Here is a 25,858-nt window from a genome sequence, read left to right as displayed (position 1 = left end):
GAAGAAAGAATTAACTGCTCTGTTGGAGGGCTTCATAAACTCATTTATTACTGTTGCTGCATAGAGCCCCAAATGTCCAGCACAATTTTCTTCTAACTATATTGTTTGCTAGGAACAAGCAAGCTATTTTACTGAATGATGAGTCTTTTTTTTTTTTTCCTCTCCTATATAAGAATGTGCTTAAAACAACACATTGGGAGCTGTTAGGCATTTATTTACCATGGTGGGTTAATCTCATCTGGGGAGGTATAGAAACTCAATCATGAGTGCTACAGTATATAAGCTAATTGCTAGGATAAAACCAAATGAATAATTACTTAACTTCAGAATGAGGCCTAGGGGAATTTTTCTTTAATAAAGGTTTAATTCACCAGTGATAATGAATGCAAKCTCACATACTACTGAACAACACCATTAGCATAATGGCTGAGATACAAAAACTATAATTAGAACTAAACAGAAATGTTAATTACAGCCACAAAGGTACCAAACAAAAACGGAGTTTTCCTTTACCTGTAAAATGGGTTGCTGCCTGCGTAGCTCCTGTAATTCCTAGGAATGGGTCATCTACTCTGCTTGGGTGACTGACAGGCAGAAATTAAAAACCGAAGCTTCCTTTGCCTTTTGATCCAGAGAAAACTGCGATTCACATAGGAGGCCTAAATAGTTAGAGATGAGGGCAATGAAGACTGTACATTTAAAGCTTAAAAATTAAGCTTCCAGATACCTGAATTGTAGATTTCAGTTCCTTTTCACAGCAAGGCAGGTTTCAACAGGACTCCTCAGGAATATTAGATCTCTTCCAGCTCTATTTGCTGCCCCCAGAAGGACACAGCAGCATGTAGCTGGGCAGGGAAACATGGGCATCCAGTTGACTAGGCAGCTGCTGAGAAGTTTACTGATAACAAGCAGCTTCATTTCCTCACTAACAACAATAACAAAAGCTCTTTGTACTTAAAAAATTGCACAAACTCTTATATCTTGCTCAAATGAAATCTGTGAGATATTCTCCTTGAAGAACACTTCTTTGTGCCATTTCTACTACGCATTTTTTGTAATCTCATTTTACAAATATATTAAAATTTTCAGATTCAAGAACTCAAAAGTTATAGCTAATGTTACAGTTTTTTACTCCCTAGAAGACTTGTTCAGTGTTTAAAATGGACCGTGCTCACTGAATGGGGATCTGTTTAGGTTGTCTTTTTAACTTCATCATTCTGTGTTTGATTCTAGACTTTATCTATCAGACACCCTCCAAACCCTGCACTGAATACAAAATTACCAATTTCTTCATAAGGTTTTTTTTTTGGTGATTTTCTCTGCTTTTTTTTTGTGTGTGTGTGTGGTGCTGTCAGCTCTCACTATAATTATCTATCCTCAAAACACCTCTAATGAAGCACAGAGAAATGAAGGCCACCTTACTAAATATTCACTAATTTGCATACCTTTTTGACAACTAGTATTCTCTAGAAGGAAAAAGTCATTGTTTATCTAGCAGGGTGCTTTTAAAATATTGGTTCTATTTTCTTGAGCTGTACACATGTCCAGAGCATGTCCATCTTTCAGCATGTCCAGAGGGAGCAAATACCTGTAAAATCTATAAAAATTCTAATACAAGAGAACTGCTCAGCAGCCCACTAGGACATGGGGGTGAAGGTAGGAGAGGAATCCAGTTCTCTATAGTGGTGTTCAGCCATTTGAACCATGAGACAATCTCCTCCATCCATATAGTTCTGGGCCTTGCACACTGCAATTTCTACATCAAAAGAACAGGTCATCCAAGAATGGTGTAAAGGAAGAAATAAAAATAATAATAACCTGAAAAAATAGATATTTTTGTTACTGTATTTGCTAATTTCATTGTAAAATGGAGCACTTGGGTGCAGCTGGTAAGGGGATGGACACTTCTCTTCATCTAAACTCCATTGCCGCTGAAGCTAACAAATGCTTGTTTTTATTGGATACGCAAACCTGATCTGAATCTCCAAATCTGACAGGGAGCAAACATGCCCCATGACTAAGCCAGTCAGTTTTGAGAGCATGAGCAGGCATGGTTACAGAAATGGGCTGTGATGAACATGGCCACTTTAATTTAAGATGTCCAGATGAGAGTGCTTTCGCTTTTGTAACAGGCAAGTGACTGAAACACTGATGCTAACCCACTGGCTAAAATACCTTGAGGGAGGAGGCTCAAAGTCTATCTGCTTAAATAAATCTCTCACCACCCGGCTATACAGGACATGTTCTTCCTGTTTAAGCTGGAAAACCTCCACAAAAAATATTCATGCTTCAATAGATGATGCTATGTAAAAACAAGTCCCAGAATCAAGACATGACTTTTTAATCCAGATAAGATATTTTTCTGGGTGGCCAAAAATCTGTCTTCTAGTTGTATTTATACACTTTATCCAGTGACAATTTAAAATAAAATGCATATTATGAAAGTATGGACAAGAAATAGAAAACCTCTTCATTCTAGCCCTTGAATAAGCTAACCATTAAATCAGTCTCCTGCTCCCCCTAACTCTCTTTTTCTTGTCCAAGGGCTCGTTCTTGTCCACTTGGAGTTCATTCTGCCCAGCAGAACAATCTTAACAGCAAATACCTAACCAGCCCACCTAACCAGCCTATATCACAATGATTAAAGGATTCATCTGAGATGTTGGAAACAGAATTTCAATCTTTAATTCTAGACAAAGCATTGAAACTTGAAATATCATTTCCTAGGAAAATGCTGTCATAAATACTCTGAGTGGATATAGGGAAAAGCTTATGCACCATAAGGATAATCAACCATTGGAGCAGGAAGCCCAGGAAGGTTGTGCAGTTTCCATCCTTTCAGGTAAGATACAATAAAATCCAAAGCAACCTGGTCTGACCTCATACCTCAGCCACCTTGGAGCCAGAGATCTCCCAAGGCAGAGACTTCCCAACTTGAGTGATCCTATGCTTCTAACATGAAAAGATGTCATTCTTCATTGGTTATGCTGCAGAAAAAGCGCAGCTGGAACCATGTCCTATGAGAAACCCTGAACTACTTGCAGGAGATTAGAAATACTTAAAAAAACAGCCCTTCAGTTTTACCCATCTGTTTAATTCTTTCAGTGTCTAGAGAAGCTATTTGTAGGCAATTTCCATGTGTAATTCCTGTAACAGATTTGTATTTTCTTCTTTTATCTCAGTAATTCTGGTATTAAACACATCTTAACCTTAACTAGACAGTGAAAATGTTTATGTCTGAGGTGATTTTTACTTTGAAAAAGGACTCGATTTTAATTTTCAACAGAAATGACCTATTAGGCTAAACTGCCCGTTCCATTAGAATGCTGTATAATTTTAACAGATTTCAATTCATTCTGCTTAAATTATGATGCACAAAGCTAGACAATCTTCTTGTATGAATTTGTCTTTCATGCAAAGTAAGGTTTTCTGGAAAAAAAAATGCTGTAAGACTAACAAAAAAGAACAAAGGAACAGCTGTAAGTCAAGAGTTCTTATGCCAACACACTGTTCAGCTGGGTTCCACATTCACTTCCATCCCCCACATCACACTGATTATAAACTTAGATGCAGTTCTAGTGTTTTCATTTAATTCATTTTTTTCCATATTTTAAATTCATTGTATTTAGTGAACATTCAGTTTGAAAAATGTAATATCAAAAGAAACCCCGCAGGTGCAGGGAATTTGAATAATCAGGTCCAAATAATCCCTGAACCTCAATCCAGTCGAGTCTCACTGGGATCACTTTAAATGTGCAAGGGAAACAAATGGCCAAATTACTCTGAACAATTGTGAGGTAATATGAAAGAAGGCAGATGATTAAAATATTGATACTTCTATTACAGTAATGTCTTCAGTCCCCACACAGATGCAGAGCCCCTTGTGCCAGGTACTGTACAGGCACAAAGGATGGTGTTCTACCCTGCAGAATTTACAGCCCAGACTTTGACCTCCAATTCCTTTCCTTGTTGCAACACTTGGTCAGGAATAGAAAATATAGAGTGCTAGTTAGGAATAAAAATATGAGACAACTGTTCAGCAAGTCTGCAGAAGTACTGGCCATGATTCTCAAATTTCTGCAGTTCTGTTTTGTGCCCTGCTCCCCAAGCCCCACTGTAAACTTGTGCTGCCTTCAACAACTAAGCACCGGTTGTCTGCAACACATCTTGCAATTTCATTAATACTCCAACTTCCCTTAGACTACTGCTGTGTGTCAGAATTTATGTTGCTGGATTATCTATGCTGCTTAATTTTAGGGATTCTGTGTTTTTTTGCCTTTCTTTCCTTACTGTAAACTTTCAAATTCAGTTTGGTATTATTATTATCTGCTGGTAGTTAAAACACTAGAAGATATATCATAAGCAGTTTTTTTCAAACCAGATTTCAATCCAAGTGAGTGCCATCCTCATGGGGTAAATGTCTCTATGCAGAGCAAAGATGAAGGCGGGGGGAGAGATAAAACTAGGCTCCTGACTTACCAGAAATATTTCTTTAGATATGGCTAAACTCTTAGGGTTTTTTTAGTCAGTGACCTTTTTCACAGAATCACAACAAGTAACCTTATATAAGTGAATAAGAATCCAAACATGTAATTTCTTTACTCTCTACTCACTGTCCAGGATATATCCACATGGGTTGTCAGCCATGCCAAGGCCATTCCCATTTTTTATCTCCTCAAAATGCTTAATAATTCCATTTACACAGTGCATTTAGTTACAGCGACGTTTTCAACTGTTATGCTTGGGATTTTGAAAGTACAGCTAGAATAGTAAGAATATTCAGCTGTGAATTATTTCACAATAATCACAAATGGATAACTATAATTCATCTCTTATCTCAATATCTATTTTATTACACAAGATACCCTCTTGGACTAGATATTGAGACCTTCTGAAAATATGACAAGTTCCCAACCAAGAAGCCTAAAATTTAGCATTTGAGTCTCAGTTGCGTTTTCCTGTGTGGTTCCCAAGCCCAAATTCACTCTCAGTAATAGTAACAAGGAACACAGTTTCTCTGGCTTCACTTTTTATACCAGTGACTAAGTTTATTCATTCCTGAGAATGTACTTTACCATCTGTCGATACTATTCTTTTTCTTGCTATTTTTTTTTACAATGAAGCTTTACCATTTTCCACTCATTTCTATGGACAACATTAAAAAAAGAAACAAACACCAAAAATCTTACTGTTAGCTCCTGTTGGTTTTTAGCAACATATCTTGCTTCTACGCTGATTGCTGGGCTTTGGAAATAGACTGAACATGTATTTATTGACTAATCAAAAATACAGTAAAAGGAGAAAGACACAGCAATATTTAAAATCTAGCTGATTACCCTTTGGTGGCAGATGACTAACAGCTTACCTCAGCAAAGCAAAAATTGCTGCCAAAGGTTTCTTCATAGAAGTAATCCTTATTTATTATCCAAGTTCACAGCTGTATACACTGCAGGCAGTAACTAAAAACACTTAAAAAGCATGATGCTAAAAAAACAAACCCCAAGCTTACGTGACTATGATGCTTATTAAAAGTCCAATCCAGCCTCATTAAAACCAACAGAAGGGGTTCTGCCAATGACTTCAGTAGCAGAAGAATAAGACTCAGGGAAAAATATTCAGACAAATTCATAAGGCTGCACTCTGCTCATTAGCAGTGAATGTATGATTCTCTCTGGCAAGAACAGGGAAAGTGCTAAGGAGCTCCAGGAGTTCTTAGGTTACTCAATAGTCTCCTGTTTTCAATAACAGGATAATGATAAAAGCCATATTCTGCCTCCATTGCAGACATGCAGCCCCAGATACCAAGCACCAATATTTATTTCTGGAAAAGAAAAGCTGTTGTATCAGCTTTTGGGGTTAATTGGTAATCTCCACACAGGAGAACATTTTTACAATATATATTAGAGTTTTGCTATTAAGAATCATTTTTCCATATTTGGTTAAAGATATGGAAAAAGACTGGATGAAAAAAGGAAATGTTCACTAATCAGTGAACAACTTACGCTCTTGCTGGGAGTGAAAAACAGAATGAAATTGTTTACTATTTCTCTCCTCCTTGCCCTTATGTGGCTTTTACTTGTCTGTCCCAGGCTGCATTCTGTAACATCCGCACACAGTCTGCAGGAGCTAAATAGCAAACTGAGCAAGGTTAGGTGGCAAAATACCAGCCAGTGATTTAAAAGACTGAACCAAGGTAGAATCAAAAATATTGAAAGTAATTGTCTTAAAAAAAAAATAAAAAAAAAAAATCTGATCACAGTTTTCCTGATACTGTGTTTGAGAAGGATATTTATAAAGGACATCTGTTGTGGATGCTTCATACAGCAGTCGCCCCTCTGCACTGTCTAGCATTCAGCTGCTTCACCATGACTAAGTCAAAACACGAAAGCTGGTAACACTAATGAATATTATCCACTTCATACTGCACAGAGCCTGAAGTCCTGTCAGAAGTGGAAAAGGGAAGCTGCCACTGAAGATTAAAACCAATCTGCCAAAGCTAGACAGAAAGGAAAAAAAAAGAAGAAAGCAATGGAGTGTGGATGAACAAATGAGCCTCTAACATAAGCTGAAGAACAGCAAATGTAGACTTTGGCAGAATGGGTATGGAAACAAAATTTGGAGGAAGGAAGACACCTCAGAACCCTCTGTATGTTCCTCAGCCTTAAACATGGTGATGGTCAAAGCACTTTCACTCTACGAGACCTCCTATAAAAGGAGCACTGCAGAGGCAAAGTTGATGACACCATCCACTGGGGTTTTGGATCCCACACTGAGTGAATTACCATGTTGATACTGCACCACGCAGCAGTAGCAGCTCAGGTCCCAGAAATATGGTTAGAGCTGTATTAAGTCTGGACTAATTAACCATGTCTCTCAGCAAGGCTAATTAGTTCAGGCTCTGCACTTGTGCTGACATGGTGATACTGTCCGGGTTCAAAACACAGCTTGAGCACCGTCAGCTCTGACTTATGAATCATGTTCCATCACAAGGCTCAGTAGCAACCCCTGAAGCCATCCATTCCAGACATATGACTTTTACAATTTTATAAATTTAAACTAACACCACCAACCACATTCAGGAAAATACAGGAATGGCAGGTGTACTGCTAGAGAAATGTAGCATATAAAGATTATTGCAGCAGGAATCAGTAGTTTATAAGCCTTTGTTTCAAGTAGCATAACACTTTCCTCCTGAAAGAGTTTCTTTCTGAACCCCTCTCTCTAACTACAGTTAGGTATGCAAGCCCTGTATTTGCACAGCTGTATGTACCCCATGCTTCCATATGCTGCATCATTCCAATAAATTGGAACATTTAGCTTTAGCTGTTGCTTTGATCAGATCCTTAGCTGATTTTATTTGGCATCATTCCAAAAAACTGATTGGGATCATGAGGGCAAAGCCCTGCACGTCAAAGCTACTTTTTAAACTTACTAAAATACCTGTTTTTCTTCCTTTTACTGATCTCCCCCTTCTTTCCCTCTAGTACTCTACTTCCCTCTCCTCCAAATTTTCCAGTGCAGGTTTTTCTCACACCCTAATTCTTCTGCTCACTACAATACACTTCCCACCTATGTCTGTACAGGTCACCATGCCACTCAGTGGTGCTACTCAGTGGATCACAGCAGCGGTTGCAAAGTGCTGCTCTGTGGTTTACAGACAGTTTTCAGACCCTCTGGTCAGGCCCCCGGTGAATCCTCCCCGAGGAGGTTTGTGACTTTTTTCTTAAGGACTTCTGTAAGTAACGCTTCCCATAGCATACCTGCTTCATTTCCATAGACAGTTTTATTATGGCTAAAAAAACACAGCAATTACTTCAGTAAAAAATATACTTTATATATTACAGTATGCATATAGAAAAAAATATGCAACAAATTMCTAAAGAACATACCTATCATCTGTTAAAATAATTCTAAGAGAAAGATTATTTTTTCAGTAGAATTCTGTAGTAAAAAAATCTACATTGTAACTGCTGTACATAACRAGCGTATACATTTCAAGTATATATATTTTCTTAAAAGGTAACTTTAAAAAAGGACACTGCATGAGTAAATTCTTTTTTTTCCCTATCCTGCTATTATAAATGATATGATCTTTCCAAATARAAGCACTAGAATAATTAAACTAATTCTCCAAAATTATTCTAGTATATTCAATTACAGATTTTAATTATTTTGGAGACATAATTSGCAATGTTAATGAAAGAGACAGTAKTAAGAATCATGGCAGAGTATGGGTTTCATGTTCCTGCATTCTGTAAGCCTTATTAGAAAATGTAAATCAAATATTTGATGAATATTAAGAGCCTATTGGGATATTAAAATGAATATCACCATTGTGACTCTGAGAATCAGGTTGAAGTAYAACAGAAGTCAGTTAAGGTAAGTGGATTTCAGTGCCAAAGGGAACATTAGCTGTTTTAAAGAGACCTCCAGAGTATTATCCAGTATTAATATGAAAAAAATGATGTTTAAATAATACTTAGAATGTGACACAAACCAACAAAAGACACCAGAATTTCAAAGTTTCAGCCRCTGCCTCATACAAATTGGCCTCCTCTCCTGTGCTAATGAAAATTAAGAGACAATGGCAGGATAGGAGGAGAAAGGTAAAATGAAGCTAACTTCCAATCTCCAATGTTAGCCCCTAATCATTTGCCATTAAAACTAATGAGGTTTTTGCTTCTGCATTCAACAAGGGTAGGTCCTAATGTTGTCCCTGGCTTGTATTTAAAAAAATGATTTTGTATTTAATATTCTGTAAAAACATCCAAAGCTCGCTCTCTTTTACAAAGTGCAGGTTCGACAGCCTAAAAGGTTAGGAGGTTTCAGGAGATGTGCCAGTGCCTTATGTTTATATTTCATGTTTCAAAATCCTGTGCAAGCTGTAATTTATTCATTTTAGGAGATGCCATGCTTCAGAGTAGGGGAATATGGGAAACATAGGTTAGACTTATTTCCAAAAGCCACAAACAAAGACCTAATGAAATTTCTACCTTTCCAGACACCAGAAGATAAGCTACACTACTAACTATTTCACTATGTTACTAAAATTTAATACAGGTGATTGTTATTGTAAAACTTCTCCTGAACTCAGAAGAAAATGGTTACAAATTGAAATTTGTGCTTTTCATACCAAAATGATGATTTACCTATTAGGATTTTTACTTACAGAATTTTAGGTAGTCATCTGTTTTCCGCATTCTCCCCTTTCCTTGACATTTCTTCGATTTTATCTGCAGTCAGCATCTGTATGTCATTTCATGAGCTCTTATGGTAAGATATCACTGTCAATGTATTTAATAATAATAAYAAAAAAAAMCCCACGCACTAGGTATTTCTTGAACACGACATATTTAAGGAAAGGGAAGAACAGGTATAATAAGCACCTCTGTTCTTAGAGCTTTGACTTGTCCTCATTCTGCTCTGGCTATGCAGGGGACAACTTACTTGGAGGATACCATGCCATAATCTGTCTAAATGTAGCTCTATAAACTTCTGAAAATCTGTATTTAGAAAATACTACCTTATATATAGCAGACTTCTTAGTGATTTCTGAAAGTACTAATTCCATTTTCTGAGTGATTCTAGTCAGTAGAGGATTCTACTTCAACCTCACAGCACCGTGAAGTTGTGAAAGACTAAATAACTTCTGATTATTATGCAAAATTTAATTTTATTCTAAAACCTTTACACCTCTACAGACAGCAAAATTAGTAAAGATGCAATTTCTATCCAGTATCATACAGTTGCAAACACTTACATACATCTTTAACACAAAATATGCTGTTAACTCTCTTGAATCCATCAAACAAACTGGACTGTTCTCCATCCATCCTTTACACTGAGATTTTTTATGACTCCTCATTGGAACAAAATTCTGAAAAAACACATTTCTGAAACCAAAGAAGTAGAATATTGCCAAACTATCTTCATGTGATCGACTGCACCCTTTTCTGCTTGATATACAAATATAGATAAATTGATAAATGTTAATAAAATACCAGTATTTTTCAGCTCCTAATGAATTTAATGGAATCGACCATAACTAAAGCTATATAATATGCTTTTTCTTCCTCAGAATAAAGACCTTAAAAACCTTATTTTTCAATTATTTTTATCTATTTCTCTTATATCAGATAGCCTACCAGTACAATAATTTTATTCAATATACTAGTATAAACTTTCAGAGTAKTTTTATAAGAATTAAATCTGATTGATAAAACAGGCTGTTTTTAAAAAAAAAAGGGGGTACTAAGTTACTTCAGTCATTATATAATTACTCTCACACAAAAATTTCACTCAGTGTGACAAAATTATGGCAATATTTAAACGGGGGATGCCCACATTTCTCTGAGTCAAGACCAAGCCCAATTATTAGGGGCATGAACTAGCTTTACTGTTGGCGCCTTTGAGTTCAAAATCCTGASTGAAAGCCAATCTTTACATAATAATGACAATCCACTTTGAAATGTCTATTTGAGACAGTAATTTATTCTGGAATATTTCCTAACAAAAGTGTTATAAGTATTTTATCCATCACTGTATTGAACTATATATATATGTATATATTCTGATAACAGAAGGCTCAGGTAGGAAACTGGGAAATCCAGAAAAAGGTGGTGTGGGGGAGTTCTATTTAAGAGAAAACACATATTAATACAGAAAGCAGAAAAACATACTAAATAAGTAAAATAAATATTAAATGCAGTATTTAGCTAACAGTTCTGACTTCTTTAATAAATGCAGTCTGTTGAAGGGCATCTAAAGCATTCAGACATCTATCAAACACAGATTTATTAGACACTCTCTTGAACTACAATGGAGAGACATCTTGGATCTTATCTTCCACATATGATCCAAAGACTTTGTGTTTTCAAGAAGTTTGATGGTTATCACAACATGATATAAAGGATTCCAGCAAAAGGGGTGAAATTTCAAACAGCGGCTTGAAAAGAAATCACCACAAATAGTCAGCTTTCAGCATGACTTAACAAAATAAAAGTAATAATTCATGAACTGAAGCAGAAGACTTCAACAACRATGGTAACAATGACAGATCTCCCTGACGTAGAAACACAGTTTCTTGCTGGATGATAGACAACAGCAATACTACCCTAGAAGTCTATTTCAGATTAAATAGAACTGAGACCAATGTAATCACAACAAGACAAATAACAGAAAACCCTAAATTACCCATCATCAAAACTGCCCCAAGTTTGGTTTCTTTAGCAGAAACACAAACATGGATAGCCGAGACACATGCTGATAGGAGGAGTGGTAACTATCAGTCTAGTCACGTGGTTAAAGAGGAAATTGTGTCAGTTTTGATCAAGCAAATACAATTGAAAATCAAATAAGTATTCACACAATAATTCACACAACCATTCAGATCCTTCTGGATAATTTTGGGAATTACATCATTGCTAAACCTGCCTTGAAAAAGGCAATATATTAGGAAGGTGTAATGGGAAGGTATTTGCGCGGGCATGGGCTTTATAGAAATGTTTTAGATGAAGATGTGGCTGATGACCTACTCTAATAATACACAGTGGCAGCTAGCAAATACTAATTGTGCAAAGGTAAGGAAAAATACAAAAATTGAAAGAGTAGATAAAAAAAGTAAAATGGTGAAACTAATATAATCTGTAGACTATAATCCATAAACAGGATATCAAACAATTCTTTCTTTGTAATTATTTAAAAAATTGTTCTGTTCAGTTGATATAGATCTCTTTTTGGAGCTTCCACTTTATTTTTAGAAATTCTACATGTACTATACATACTTATCCAGGTATGGATACTTTGCACTGTGCATATACTAGAATATAGATATATATTTGATACATATTTTAATAGTGTAGATAAAGCAGTTTATATGGTTCATTTCCTCACAGACAGTAAGATGTTCTTTGAACTTTTGAAATCTAATATATATCCTTCCAATCAAGAATATTGTAGTGATATATCTTTTTATGTATTAATGGAGAAGAAACTTTCTTAAATCCTGTAAAAGACATATTTGTAGCAATAATGGCAAACATTCGATTTTGCTTCCACATACTGCTGTCCTGTGCTAGAACTTGTGAATCCCTTAATAGCTTCCTGCTCTTTAAGATCATATTTTAAGCTGATGTATTTCTTCTTATTAGGGATCAAAATATCCTACTTATAGGGTGGTTAAAAGTTTGCTGTCAAACATGAGAGGAAATATCAAGTGAGGTTTCGGACAGGTCTGTCTCAAGTCCAGTTGTATTCAATATTATCATTAACAACCACTAAGATAAYGGAATAGAGAGAACACTTGCAAAGCTTGCAGATGACACATGCTGGAAGGAGGTACAAGCACTTGAGAAGACAGCATTTAAATTTAAAACGATCTTGATAAATTGAAGAAATGGCTGAAAATCAATAAGATAAGATTCAAGAGAGACAAGTGCAAAGCACTAAACATAGGAAGGAAAAAATCAAAAGCTCAAAAATAGGGGAAACTATCTGGGCAGCAGTTAGAGATATTGYGTTTTGGAGGACCACAAACTGAGTAACAGTTAACAATGCAATTACAAAAAAGTAAATAGCATCCTGAGATGTCCTAATACTGGTGTTGCAGTTCAGGCAGAGGGGGCAATGATTCTRCTTCATCAGTATTGGCAAGCCTTCAAGAGCAGTTCATCCAGCTGAGGAACTAAAGACAAATTCTGCATAGAGAAAGTTTAAAAAGTTAACRCCATTAAGACACAAGTGAACTTGATGAATCTTCTTAGTGGAAAGGACATGAACTATTTAGCATGGATACTAACACACCAGTGGTGAGAGATTTCAATATATGAAGACAATCTTGCCACTGTGAAGGGAAAACATGAGACTGAAGACAGACAGGGATGAGATGGAGACAAATCAGTGGGTAYACACACTGCTGAAGCTACTTCACATTTGTCTGTAATGAAAAAGGACAGCTTATTTGTAGTCACTGGTGATTTGGAAATTCTCCTGGATAAAATGTCAAATGTCAAAATAGACAAAGCAGCATTACRGATATCTGAAGATCAGCTAAGTGCAGCACATGCAATAGTTCAGTTAAACTAAGTGCATGATATCAAGGGAATGAACTGCGCTTGTACTGAATATCATGCAATAACACCAAAGTTTGCCACATAGCTGCAATTAGCAGCTGCATGAAAAGTGCTGACCCATGGAAAGTTCTTTCTACCTCATCCCCTGCAAAACAGCCAAAGCAGCAGTCAAAGCAGCACCCAAACCAGCACAGACACTGCCCTGTGCTCCACCTCTGGCCACATACTGCTGGAGAGGAGATGCAATCCAGCAGTGCATCCCRCTCATAACCTGTCACTGGATTCACCCTGTTTGACAGCATTCCTCACATGCTTGGGGTCACAGAAAAGCAGCTGACAGAAAATGACAAATTTAAGGACTGATACTGCCTATATGAGCATAGAGAAATTTTAGCATTTAATAATAATAAAAAACTCTCTCACAGCAGATTCGACAACACATCATTATTTGTATGATCTATTCTTATTAGTGTTCAAGAGCCCTAGGCACAGAACAAGACCCTCAATGCCAGATTCAGAACATGGATGGAACAAAACAGTAGTCCGAGATTTTATAGCTTATGTAAAAGAGGAAACAGAAAAGAGAATATAAATAAGATAGCAWCAGTCTGGATGACAGACAGCAGTGTCAGCATACTGCTGGTTGTCTAGCATTCTGCATACCTTGCAGCACAGGAGAATTTTAAAGAGGAAATTTACTTCTCTGATTGTTGTAATATCTTTCAAATATAGTTTTTTTTTAGAATATTTCTAAATGTGATTCAAAGTGTGAACAGATATCTAAAAACTCTCTTCATCAACTAAGTAGATCATTTGCTTTCTATAGATCTTAAATTCATTATCAAGACATTTTAATAAATCCATAATGATGTTTTGGACCAGTGTCACTGTCAGAAAGAAATAATATTTTAATCATGTTAAAACAAGGTTGGTGGCTGGCCTAAAGTACTCTGGGCCATGTGGGTAACCCAAATTGAATTTCCTGTTCTGATCTGCCAAGCCCAGAAGGGGCATACTGATGATATGCTATCAGCAAAACACTCAAGCAAATTAACTTCTTAAGTATGACATTTACCTTCTTTTAAAAAGGAAAAAAATAAAAAGAGAGAGAAAAATCTTCTCTGAAGGTGTTCAAGACCCGCCTGGATGCAGCCCTGTGCCACAAGCTCTAGGTGACCCTGCGTGTGCAGGGGGGTTGGACTAGATCTCTATGGGTCCCTTCCAACCTTAACGATTCTATGAAAAACAGGCTTATGTTTGCATCTATGTGCTACATCAGAAAGAATGCTTGCGAACAAACATGGATTAGATGGCATTTGTAACCAGCAGGGACCCATCCACATTCTTGTTGACAAACATTCCAGATGTTGTGGGAATTCTTTAACTTTTTTAATGAATATTGCTCTGTAACTCTTGGGGAAGGAAAACAGCTATTGGAGAGAGGGCCATAGTTTTTATTTCCTTTCACTGCAATTGATTGTGAATGACCCAGAGCCCAGAAAGACCTGAAGGGATCATTAGATCAGATGTTAATTTAGGCTTGATCCAGAGCCATTATGCAGCACATGCAAAGCACTCCATAGCTCTACCAGGACATTTCATTAACACATGTATTCATTCGCAACAACTCACTTGCGGAGTTCTTTCCCTATGAGATTTCCATTTCTCCACACTATGTTTGGCTTAAATGATTGTAATGATAGGCTACTTCTGCCTCAGCACTCATTACCACATGGGTTTGGAGAATACTATTAAGCAGCAATACAGCAAAAAAAAAAAAAAACCAAACTCTGGAGTGCTGGGTTCTGCCAGAAGCATGAAAGCTGCAACAGCGTTGTTCCCATAGGTTCCTGGGGCTTTTCCTGTAAGTTTTTACTTAAAGAAAAATAAACACTTTTAGGAGGCAATTTCACATCAGTGATGCAGGAGGCATAATTTTCTTCAGACTGTGTGCAGTACTCAACACAGAAGGGTCCTGCTCTATAAATAAGGCTTTTCTGGCATAACTGCAATGGAAAGTGCTATTAGGTATTGTCTATATTTAACAATTTACGCTAAGATGTCACAAATACGAACCACAGTGGTGAAGACCTCAGAGAGGAAATAAGTGCCAAGTCCACTGAAGGAAAGCTGCAGTGATACAGTGTTATTTCTGAGTGGAGATTCCAAAAGTATGAGAGTTTCCTAGAAGCCCCAGTAACAGGCACTCAGTATCATGGAAGAGTCCAGTGGGAACACAAGTGATGATGGCTCCCTGTGTATCAGGCTATGAAGCACAAGCTTTGACAGGGCAGTGAGGGACTGCTCTACTATCYTCTATTAGCTTTATAGAAGGAAGCATTCCCTGGGGATCTGCTGCATCTCTTCACTCTGTCTGCAGCTTGAAGGGGAATTGGCAGTGACTCTAATGAAGACCTATTGCTTTCACATATCTGCTAGAGTTCAGTCTTGCATGCTCTCCCGGGTTGTTTCAAATCAAGCCACATCACTTTGCAACTTAGAAGGTCCTACTAAAAAACTCACTGGTCTCTAATRCATGTGAATTCAGGCAAATGCAGAAGCAAAATAGCTACAAATCCCAGTTCCTAGCCTACACGCATGCACAGTTGCACTGAACTCAACATAAATATTTTCCTAAATAGACCACTGTAAGCTGAACAGATAARAAGTATAATTAAACATAGTCTACTATCTTATGAAAAATATTAAGGACATAGTTTTGTACTATCATGTATAACTTCAATGGATACTTTACAATATATGTCAAAAAACAGTTTGGTTAGTTACCTCTATTTTTCTAATTTGAAATACAGCATTTTTCCTGACTGCATAATGCAAGACATTCTGCTTTTTGGTGGCAGAATGAAGTAGCAGCACAAATTGGTTTGAAATATGATGAAACAGCATCATTATTTGTGTATGGAATCTAAAAAGCCCTACACTGTGACCTTAATCTTAATCGGCTTTTTCTTGAAACCAGCAGCTAAACTTCATCATTGACAGAAAACTATTCAATTATTTCAAGTCCATTCCTTACCTCTATGGGCTATACATAAGCTAGTAACACAGACACTTATTTTTCCTCATACTGTGTGGAACAAAATATATTTAGCTGCATGTAAATAATCAAATTCATTGTCAAATTCATTTAAACAAAAAGAAAAACTCACTTTGTTCCCTAGATTTTAAAAAACAGAGTTCAAGGGAAATCACACACATACTTATGAGAGACCCCATTCAGCATCCCTAAGTCCACTGCAGGTACCAATGCTTTCTTTTTTTCCTGACGGTGTTATCACTAGAATTTCATCTGGTGAAATTAATGCTCATTAGTACTGTTTTGCTTGTATAAACACCTAAGTCAGTTGTATAAGTCAGAACAGTTTGTTTTGTAGTCTTCCATATATTCTCTTTTTCTTCCTACTCTGATACTTTTAATTAGAAATTTGCATTTGGTAGGGCTTTTACAGCTGATAGTCTTCTTTTCTCATTTGACAGCAAGTTCATTCTTGTGTAACAATAAATACTAGCTTTTATCACACACATTTCTGCTTTAACTAGATCAGATAATTCTTACTTTCTAATCTTYTGCTTTATTACCTTTATGAAGAGTAAACTACCTCAAATAAGCAGATCCCTTACAAATGAGATTGGTAGTTATGTAGGACTGATGTAATTAATACTCTCAGAAGAACATATGGGATAAAAATCCTTCTAGCTTTTCCTGCCTAAATTATTGTTAGCCAAAGACAGTGCTCATCAATTCATTATTGGAAATGGAAAAGTGACAGGACATTTAACATTTGGGTACTTATTTAACAAGACTTGATCTTTCAGCAATATTTAGATTCATTAAAAAAAAAGTGAGAAAAAGAGAGAGAGCATAGTAAAGAGTAAAATGAGTCAGAAAGATCAAGAGAAAATCTGAATCTTCTTTTTAACTGCCAGCATTCAGAGTAAATTGCCACAAGTGACCAATTTCTTGTTTTTAACCTTTCATGGATCAGTCATATGGYGGTATAGGATACAATGTTCATGCAAACATTGCATCTAGTAATTACTAGAAGATCTTCCTCCTACCATCCTGGCCCCGACCCACCTTATTTTTCCATTCTTGAACAAGCAGTCCAACAGTATAGGATGCTTTGCCATGGCACAGGAGATGGCTGCATCAACTCAACAGATCAAAATAGTAAAYCAGTTGTACTGTCTCTCCCAGGCAATTTAGCAAGGTTATATTCTGTTAATAACTTACCTTTGGAAATAATGACATGTGAATTGTGAAATGGACAAAGAGAGGGTACTTAACAGATAAGTGCAATTTATTCAAACGGCTTACATGTTAGAAGTCATTTTATGGGTGCCTATCAGACACAGGCACATCTCTGTTTCAGCAATTATTCATCATTTGCACTTTTATAATTTGGGAGAGTTCTGTGTTTAATAAATTAAAAAAAAAAAAAAAAAAAAAAAAAAAAAAAACTATGCCTTCCCCAAAAAGGCTGAATCAGACTTAATAGCACCTTATACCTAGGAGAAACTAAATAAATTAAAAAATGAGGGGGAAAGCATCATTTTTTTCTAGTCTATCTGTGAACATAGCGAAAAGTAGCAATAGTCTCTCAAAGCTAGGATGTAAGACAGAAATCTGTCTCACAGTCACAAAATCTCCTGTTACCATAGTGATGGGGATTGAGCAAATCACTAAAAATACCTGGTCTTATTCACACTGTCTTAGGAATGTGACCTAAATGACATGTAATATATGATTTTCTGTGAGAAATTAATTGCATTTACCAGAAGTCAACACTGAAATGTAATAAAATGTGCAAATACAATGTGTTGTTAGAAACTTACAGGACCACCTTCTCCTCAAAAATGCAACATGAACAGAGAGCTGGCTCAAAAAAGCAGACACGTAGGTCATTAACAAATCAAAGGTAGCAATTAAACATGAATTTAATCTCACCAGAATAMACACATACTTTAAAAGCACTCACGGAAATCACTGCTATGCGAAATGAACTGTTATCCTCAAATAAGCTCAGTGTCTGCAAAAGCTGTGACGGCTGTCAAACTTGGGAAGACAAATACATAACACAAAGCCATGCTTAGGGCAGCTTTGTTCTCACAGCACCTACACAGGCCAGAACCAAATGACAGCATGCTACTGAAGAGAGGAGAGAAGGATTTGAGAGAGGGATAGCTTGTTGGGCTGAACTGTCCACACATGATGGAAGGCTAGGACCTCCATATTATACAGATGGGAACGAGGTACATGTTTTGGCTGGAGGAATCCGTAAGGGCAGACCACCACAAAATTGCTCTGWACCCTTTTAAAAGCATTCCAAGATGGTACAAGGATTATATTCCAGCGTTGTTTGACACAGTGCCATTCTACCAAATACGCCTTATTTTAAGTATAAAGATAAAACGCTCCATTTTGCAAAAGATGACTGGTGGGCAGGTTTTGTATCAACTATGAAAACAGAAACTTTTCTATTTTCGCACACATGCACGCAAGAAAACAAACAAAAAATACCCAAAGCCTGAACATCTGCAGTGGAACTTTTTGTACAATTGCAAAATATTTTTAAGAAACCACTTACTTGGGCAGACCATCTGTAAGACACGCTGAATTCCACTGGCGGGTATAAAATATCCACAGTCCTTGAAAAATCCAGGCAGGTCACTTCTGTCCATCTCTTCACAGAACTGTCTCTTGTCAAACATTGCTTCATAAACTGAAAAACAAGCCCAAAGCAGCAACTTCCATTACAGAAATATTTGCTATATATTATTATGCCCTAATTGTATTAGAAATATTTTCTTCTGAATCCTAATATGATTAATAAACTTGATATGAAAAACTAGACCTAYGCAGAGGTCAGAGGATGGGTAGGTCTCTGCTGACTTGCTCCTGTACTAAAGCGCAACTCACCAGGCATCCTTAGAGCAACTGAAAGGGAACAGTCAGGTTGAAGAAGACTTCTTTCCCATATCAAGATTTCTTGACATGGAAAGGCGACCGTTAAGTCCCTACTGAACTAGGCTAGGTAAGTAGATAAAATTATACTGAGAATGCCTTGTTTTTAACTTGGCAAAGAGCTTAACCTATCAAAAGCAGTACAGTATATTGAATTGCTTCCCTTTAAGATAAAGGCATGAGGAAAACTTACTCTAAGACATTATAATAGATGCCTGTAGATGTCTTGCCAAGGCTAATTAAAAAAGAACATGAAGGACATATACTAGTGGGCAAATTGTAAAYTATTTTATTGACAAATGCAATGTATTGATATGGCTTCAAAGACATTAGCTCAGAGATAAGTGTTGTATGATTTATTTTAAACTGCCCGGGAAGCAAAATTACAGATTAAAAATAAAAATCTTCAGAGTTTCCTATATTATGAAGCCCATATAGCATTTTAGTTGATCTACCTAGCTCATAGATTCTTGCAGAATTGGTGCCAGAAATCTCTCTTCTGATAGGGGATATTAGTCAATCTGGTCAACTACTTATTAATGGAACCATCAGTTTCCCTGTAAAGGTTAGCAGAAGTTGCTCAAATTGCATTCTATATTATGCATGAGTGTGTATAGCATGTCCCTCTGTCTTCAATAAAATGGAGAAAATTAATGTCAATTTAACGTTTCAGAAAAACAACATCTGCCTTTTAAGTCCAACTTTGTACTTAAAGACCACAGCAACAGCAAGAGACAACACATGGGGCTGCAGCCTGYGATCACATCTCTGCACAAAGCAGCTTTGAAGGTCTAATTTTTAAGACTTCTCTTTAATGCATCAGTGATTCAACCATCAAGCAGCATTTCATCACAACGGAAAGGGTAGCGCAAACTTTTCAGTCACCCAACATCAGAAGTACATTATGAGCTATTCAGGTTGGTCACATTCGCTGCTTCATGAGGATACAGTTTACGATGGAAGGATTAGTTATTTTTATTGGTGCAATGTTTGCACCAATAATTCCTATATTATTTGAGGAATGTAAGACATGAATATGTAATTTAGAACTCAAAACTATGCCATGAATCTTCAGAAGCTTCATATATATTTATTACAGGGTCTGCATCTGTGAGTTATCTAGAAGGAATTCAAAGTATTTCCACTAAATTCACTCAAATTAAGAATTACAGTCATTCTGTTCCATACTGAAGTCTAAAGTTTTGTGAATGCAGAACTGAAGGACTAAGAACCAAGATCAAAACAATACCTCTCAACCTTAGAAAGTAAGAAAATCGATTAGATCCTATGTCCAGTATTAATAGGGAAATTCTTATCTCTCTGGCATGCTAATGTATACTTTAAGAAAAAAAGCAGCACAGTTCTAAGGCTTAGATAYGAAGCTGATTATCCAAATCCAATTTTCAGTGCTTTTAATACCACTGAAAGACACAATGAAAAGATTTAATAAAGGCAATTTTGTATTTCTGATGAATTTCTARTTAAGGTGTTTCTCTAGCATGGTTGCATATCACATGTTCCAAATCCAAAGCATTCTATTAATGCCCAAATATTCTGAACAGTCATTCCAGCATTTGTTCCCAATAAGATATTTKCTATTGATTTTCATTTAATTCTAAATCTCCTGTGACAGAACTGCTACCTTTTGCTCAGGAAGATGGATCTGAATCTGAATTGATCATATAAAAGGTTTAGATTATATTTTGCAGTCTGCTTTTCTCTTTACCTTTATAACTTCCTATAATCTCCAGTGTAATAAGGATTACTTCAATAGTAATACCGGAAAGAATGCAGAAGGCAGCAAACAGAGCAGTTGGGGCTAAGGAGGAATCAGTTTTAGCAGAAGTCAACTATCTCCTTCTCCTTCAGCTGCTTTATGTATCCACATAGTCATCAGACACAGTGGCCTTCTTGTCTGTGCCTTGTTAATTATGCTTACAGCCTATTGTCATTTATATTTCTTTTGACTATTGCTGTTTATTCTGTTTTAAGTGTCTGAGTCTTCTACCCTGTAGCTGAACAACAAAATGTATCTTCTCACATGCTTGACTACACAGCGAGCCTTCAAAYTGGTGAAGAAATAGGGGGGTGACAAAAACAGGTGTAAAAAACTAATTTCACATACAAAATATCTAATAAATTAATCACTCCAAAACTTTGCAAAGGTATCTTCTTTAAAGATGCTCTCCGAACATACTATTCTTTTTATTTCATTATGGGAGATGTTTAAGTGCAATTCATTTTCAAAGCAATGGGACAAAAATCCTGGCAAAAAAAAAAAAAAAAAAAAAATTACTATGGTCAGAAGGAATATGAAGAATAAGGCTTTAAGACAATTAAAGACGATAGCACCTTTTGCACCTTTTCACCTACTGTTGCATTAGAAGTCCTTCTTCCTGACAGTGCACCACTGTCCATCATTTAAGTTATGAATTAAAGTACTCTGACATTGAAATAAAAGACCATTTTAAGAAAAAAAAATGTTTAACTAACATTTTTTCTTGTCCATCCACTCTTCCAGCTCAAAATACCGAAGTGGTGTGGATAGATTCAAAACACCAGCTCGACATCTAAGGCGGGCCATCATTTTCCGGTACTGCCTTACAACGGCTGGCAGGGATCGTCCATGACTTGTAGCCTGTAATTAAAGACAGAAAAACTAAGTGAGGTAAGCAGTGAATATGAAAGCTTTAAAAGGAAACAGAATAAATTCCGTTACAGCAAATACATACGGACAAATAACTAAAAATAATTAYTCCATAGTGCTGATAAGGGAGATGACTGGATAAAACTATATTGGGATTCTAGGCTTGTGAAAACTACAGAAGTAGATCAGGAACCATGGGGAATAGAAAATAGGTGGAACAGTAAGACTTGAAAAGGTCAGAAACTCTATGATCAAGACCTCATTTTTGATTAAATATATTTGGTAAGGAAAAAAAAGGTTTTGAGTAGATACCAAAAAATGCCATTTCACCTCATCATTAGTTATACTAGCAGAAAAAAATCCCCYTTTCAGCATGCAAAGCAAGGGAATATTTTTAAAGGCTACGGTCACCAAATAACATAGCCTGTTTTTTTTCCTTCTTCTTCTTCTTTTAAATGGTCTAAGATTCTGAAATACTAATAAACAGTTTCATGTATTACATAGTACATACTAGACCCACTTATCTGAACTAGGTTTCATTTTGGTTATGGTACACCTTTTTTAAGATAGAAGACTTAACAACTAACCAGAAAATGGAAATAACTAAAATCATGCAGTCTCCATAAGCAGCCAGTCTGCAATATGTGTAAGATCTTTTAATTCATTACAAACACTGGCCAAAGTGCATATTATGGGTCTCTAGTATACAATTTTTAAGGAACCAGCATTTCATTTAGGAATACTAGATGAAAAAATAGAATCCTTGACTTTTTTTTTGGCGGTTGATGTTTAAAATCGTACGGAAGAGACACAACATACAGTCTTTCAGATTCAGTCTGTTTTTCTACCTGAAAAACTGCAAGCCTCAGAATTAACAGTATAAYATGCAAGTACACCAAGAATCTCTGAAGGCAGAGGGAGCAAATGTCACACGAGTCATTACTTTTAAAATCTAATGGAGAGTCTACTTAAGAACAAGTGTTGGAAATGGAAAATCAAGTCCCAGTAGAGCACTCACTATCAATGATTTTTTCCTAACCTTCAAAATGCAGAACAGTGATGAAAGACAAACTAGTTGAGCATTTTTTTCATAACAAAACAGCAATAATAAAAAATTCTTACACCAGTAGAATTTAAACAATACATGGATTAAACAACTAAGGCATTACCTTGATCTTTATTCTTCTGAATGCCCTGCATTCAAGCCATGCTCTCACATATCTTTGAATGCAAATGACTGCATTAAGCACTTCTCCGCTGTTAGGATGCAYTGTGCTATCATGAAAAGCTTCACGGTCTTTCAAGTGAGCTTCATTTTTCTTTACCTTCTTCTGATTTTGAAGGTCAAGGTGTCTGCCACTAGAAATTACAGTATGAAGATTTATTTTTAAGTTTGGTAGAAAAATGCTTCAACTATGAAATTGAGTCTAGTAGATGAAATATGACTTATCTAAAATAATTACAAACTACTATAGAATCCTTTTATTCATATAGTCTGAAAAGAAATTTTTGATCAATTACCATCAATAATTACAGAGTTAGTATAAAAACTCACTTGTCAAATGTTCTGCTGAAGATCTGYAGATGTGCACAATGACCATGGCCTAGTAAACCACATGGATTAAAATATTATTTAAATAATGCTAACATTTTGAGCCCCTACTCAATTGTGTAGTTCTTTCACCTATTTTGCATTTTACAAAATGGAGGATATGAAAGGGCATTAGAAGATAAATTTTACATGAAAATAAAAGTTTTTAAATAATGAATTCATGTCAGAGTGAAAAAAGAATTCACCTATGTGGTACCGGGGAAAACTGGCAATACTCACTGCTAGCTATTCATTAAACCTAAGAAATTTTCAGCAAATATTTTTTAGAAACATAGATAGAATAATCTATAGATATATAGAAATAATATATAGAAATATATTGAAAGTAAATCTTTCTCATAAGACCACACCCAGAAACACTGTACTGCAGATTTACTTGCCAAAAAAAAAAAAAAAAGACAGCACTGTACTGCAGATTTACTTGCCAAAAAAAAAAAAAAAAGACAGCAGAAACTCCAAAAAAGTAACAAACTTCAATAATGTGAATTGCTATGTGCTACTGCAAAACTAACAAAATAATAAGGCCTCAACTTTGTCTTAACTACATAATGTATTAAAAAAAAAACTGCATAGACTATGCTGCAACTGAGGAAATGATGAAAACATACAGGTTGGATATTCAAAGTGTTAGATTTTACATTTCAAACTGTATAACTGACCAACCTGTAAACCAAAATGTAACTGAGGATTTTTTCCATATACCACATTGGCAGCTGCCTTTTTTTTTCTGAAAGTATAATTATGAACARATGTAATCATTTTATAGTTAAGGTCATAACTAGCTATGTGATCTAAAGTCAGCTGTAATTTTGTTTACCAGATCCAGACTGTGGACGTGGTAAGCATCCAGACTAAACCAATCTGCTTGAAATATCATCATGTCGAGAGGAAAAAAAATTTTTCATGTCTGGTCTTAATTAAGCAAGGTGCTAGTCAGATAAAAATGCTTGAGAAATGGTAATCTGAATATTTCTCAAAATTTTATTTTTGCTTTTTCTTGGTTTTGCTTTTTTTTTTTTTTTATTTTGTGATCATTTGTTTAGAGACAAAATTTGGAATTCAAACTAGTTATTTTCTGGTCTTCCATAACACATTCTTCTTCTAGGCCCGAGCATTTCTCATCAGATTACCTTCTTACAGTAAAAAACATCTGTTGTCCTTATTCAGCATTCCACTCTACCACAAAGACAGATCTGCCCCATCAATCATGATCTCTGTCAGCTAAAAAAACAAAAAGCTTTCAGGTATTTCATACAAACTCCCACTTTGGGAGCACGGCTGCACTTCTTGCTTCAGAGCTGACACACACTCTAACCCTTTGTACTGAAGAAAGAATTCACCCCTCTGCCAGCTTAGTTCAGCTGAGCACCAGAAGAGCCTGTGCATTCATTATTCTCCCCAACTCCTCTATCAAAGGAGGACAGCTTTTGAATCTGCTCGTAGGGTTTTCACAGAAATTGCAGTTTCACAGGTAACACAAGGAGTGCCCTGAGCAGCCTCACTGCCACAGGCCTTTCTACAGTTCCTGCTGGCTTGCGGGTGATGCGTCTGTTCTAAGGTACCAGAGACTGTCCAAGGGATACTGCTCTGGGTTGATCAGGAAGTGTCTATGAAGACCTAGGAATATCAGTCAGATTGACTCAAATGGGAACTATTGGACTTATTACATACAAGGGCATATAAATATACAGAGAATCCAGCATTTCTTCTGTAATTTTTTTTTCAAAGTTTGAGAAAGTTTATCAGAGGCAGCTATGTTGAGAATTCCTACTGWGTTATCCAACAAGAATAGAAGTTTTAAGTGCTTTCTTAACATAATTCAGAAGTATTCCAGATAGAGTTTGATTTTACAGGCAAGACCCATAAATAAGTATATAAATTGCGTTGGAGACAGATTATCTGGGGAAGGCACTTGGAGTGAAGGAAAGTCTTCCTAGASTAATGGAAAGTCGTCCTAAAATTAACAATTCTAAGTTAATGCTTTTGTATGGAAATGTGTTTCTGAACAATAGTGAGTTTGTAACCATTTTCATTCTTTGTTAGAGCCATGGTAACACAAATGATATCAAAGACATAGACAAGTGCCTGTTTGACAGATGGAATATACAATCAGTGTCTGTGCTGCAGCTGTCTTCCTAAAGCCAAATTTAGGCTGCAGATCTGATACTAATGCATTGAATGAGTCTTCCTACCCAGTTACACGTGTTGCATTTTTTAATGATCTCTTACTTGAATTTCATGTAGTTTACACATGCTGATTAACAGTGTAMAACTATATTTAATGTCACCGGACACTGGTATAGAAGTGTTCTTTCTCTTATTTGCCAAAAAAATCCACATAATATTTTTTGATATTAATATCCTGTGTTGTTAATCTTAGAGATTAAAGTACTTTTAATGTTATCAAGTATCTTTCTCTTATATGCCAAAAAATCCACAACAATCTACCTCTGTCGAATGTGATTTTTATCAATTACACCTTCAAAAAGTCAAAGCTCCAAATTACACCTCTTACAAGCAAATTTGTTCTCAGAGAATAACTA

At 36.0% G+C, this 25,858-nt stretch overlaps 1 protein-coding gene across 1 annotated transcript in view; it reads right to left on the bottom strand.

The window, feature by feature from the left end:
- Positions 1-567: 567 nt before the first annotated feature.
- IQCM (IQ motif containing M) overlaps positions 568-25,858 on the bottom strand; it is a 54,595-nt gene continuing 29,304 nt past the window's right edge. Inside the window, exons 6-9 of the mRNA XM_026042583.1 lie at positions 22,873-23,062; positions 21,550-21,694; positions 18,680-18,814; positions 568-659 (exon numbers count right to left, since the gene is read on the bottom strand). Coding sequence (XP_025898368.1) covers positions 568-659; positions 18,680-18,814; positions 21,550-21,694; positions 22,873-23,062 — 562 coding nt within the window. The remainder of the gene's footprint in view (positions 660-18,679; positions 18,815-21,549; positions 21,695-22,872; positions 23,063-25,858) is intronic.

The sequence above is a fragment of the Nothoprocta perdicaria genome, unplaced genomic scaffold, assembly GCF_003342845.1.
Source record: "Nothoprocta perdicaria isolate Ctin4 unplaced genomic scaffold, notPer1 scaffold_31, whole genome shotgun sequence".
Taxonomy (NCBI): Eukaryota; Metazoa; Chordata; class Aves; order Tinamiformes; family Tinamidae; genus Nothoprocta; species Nothoprocta perdicaria.
This window is presented reverse-complemented; position numbering and strand designations above follow the sequence as displayed.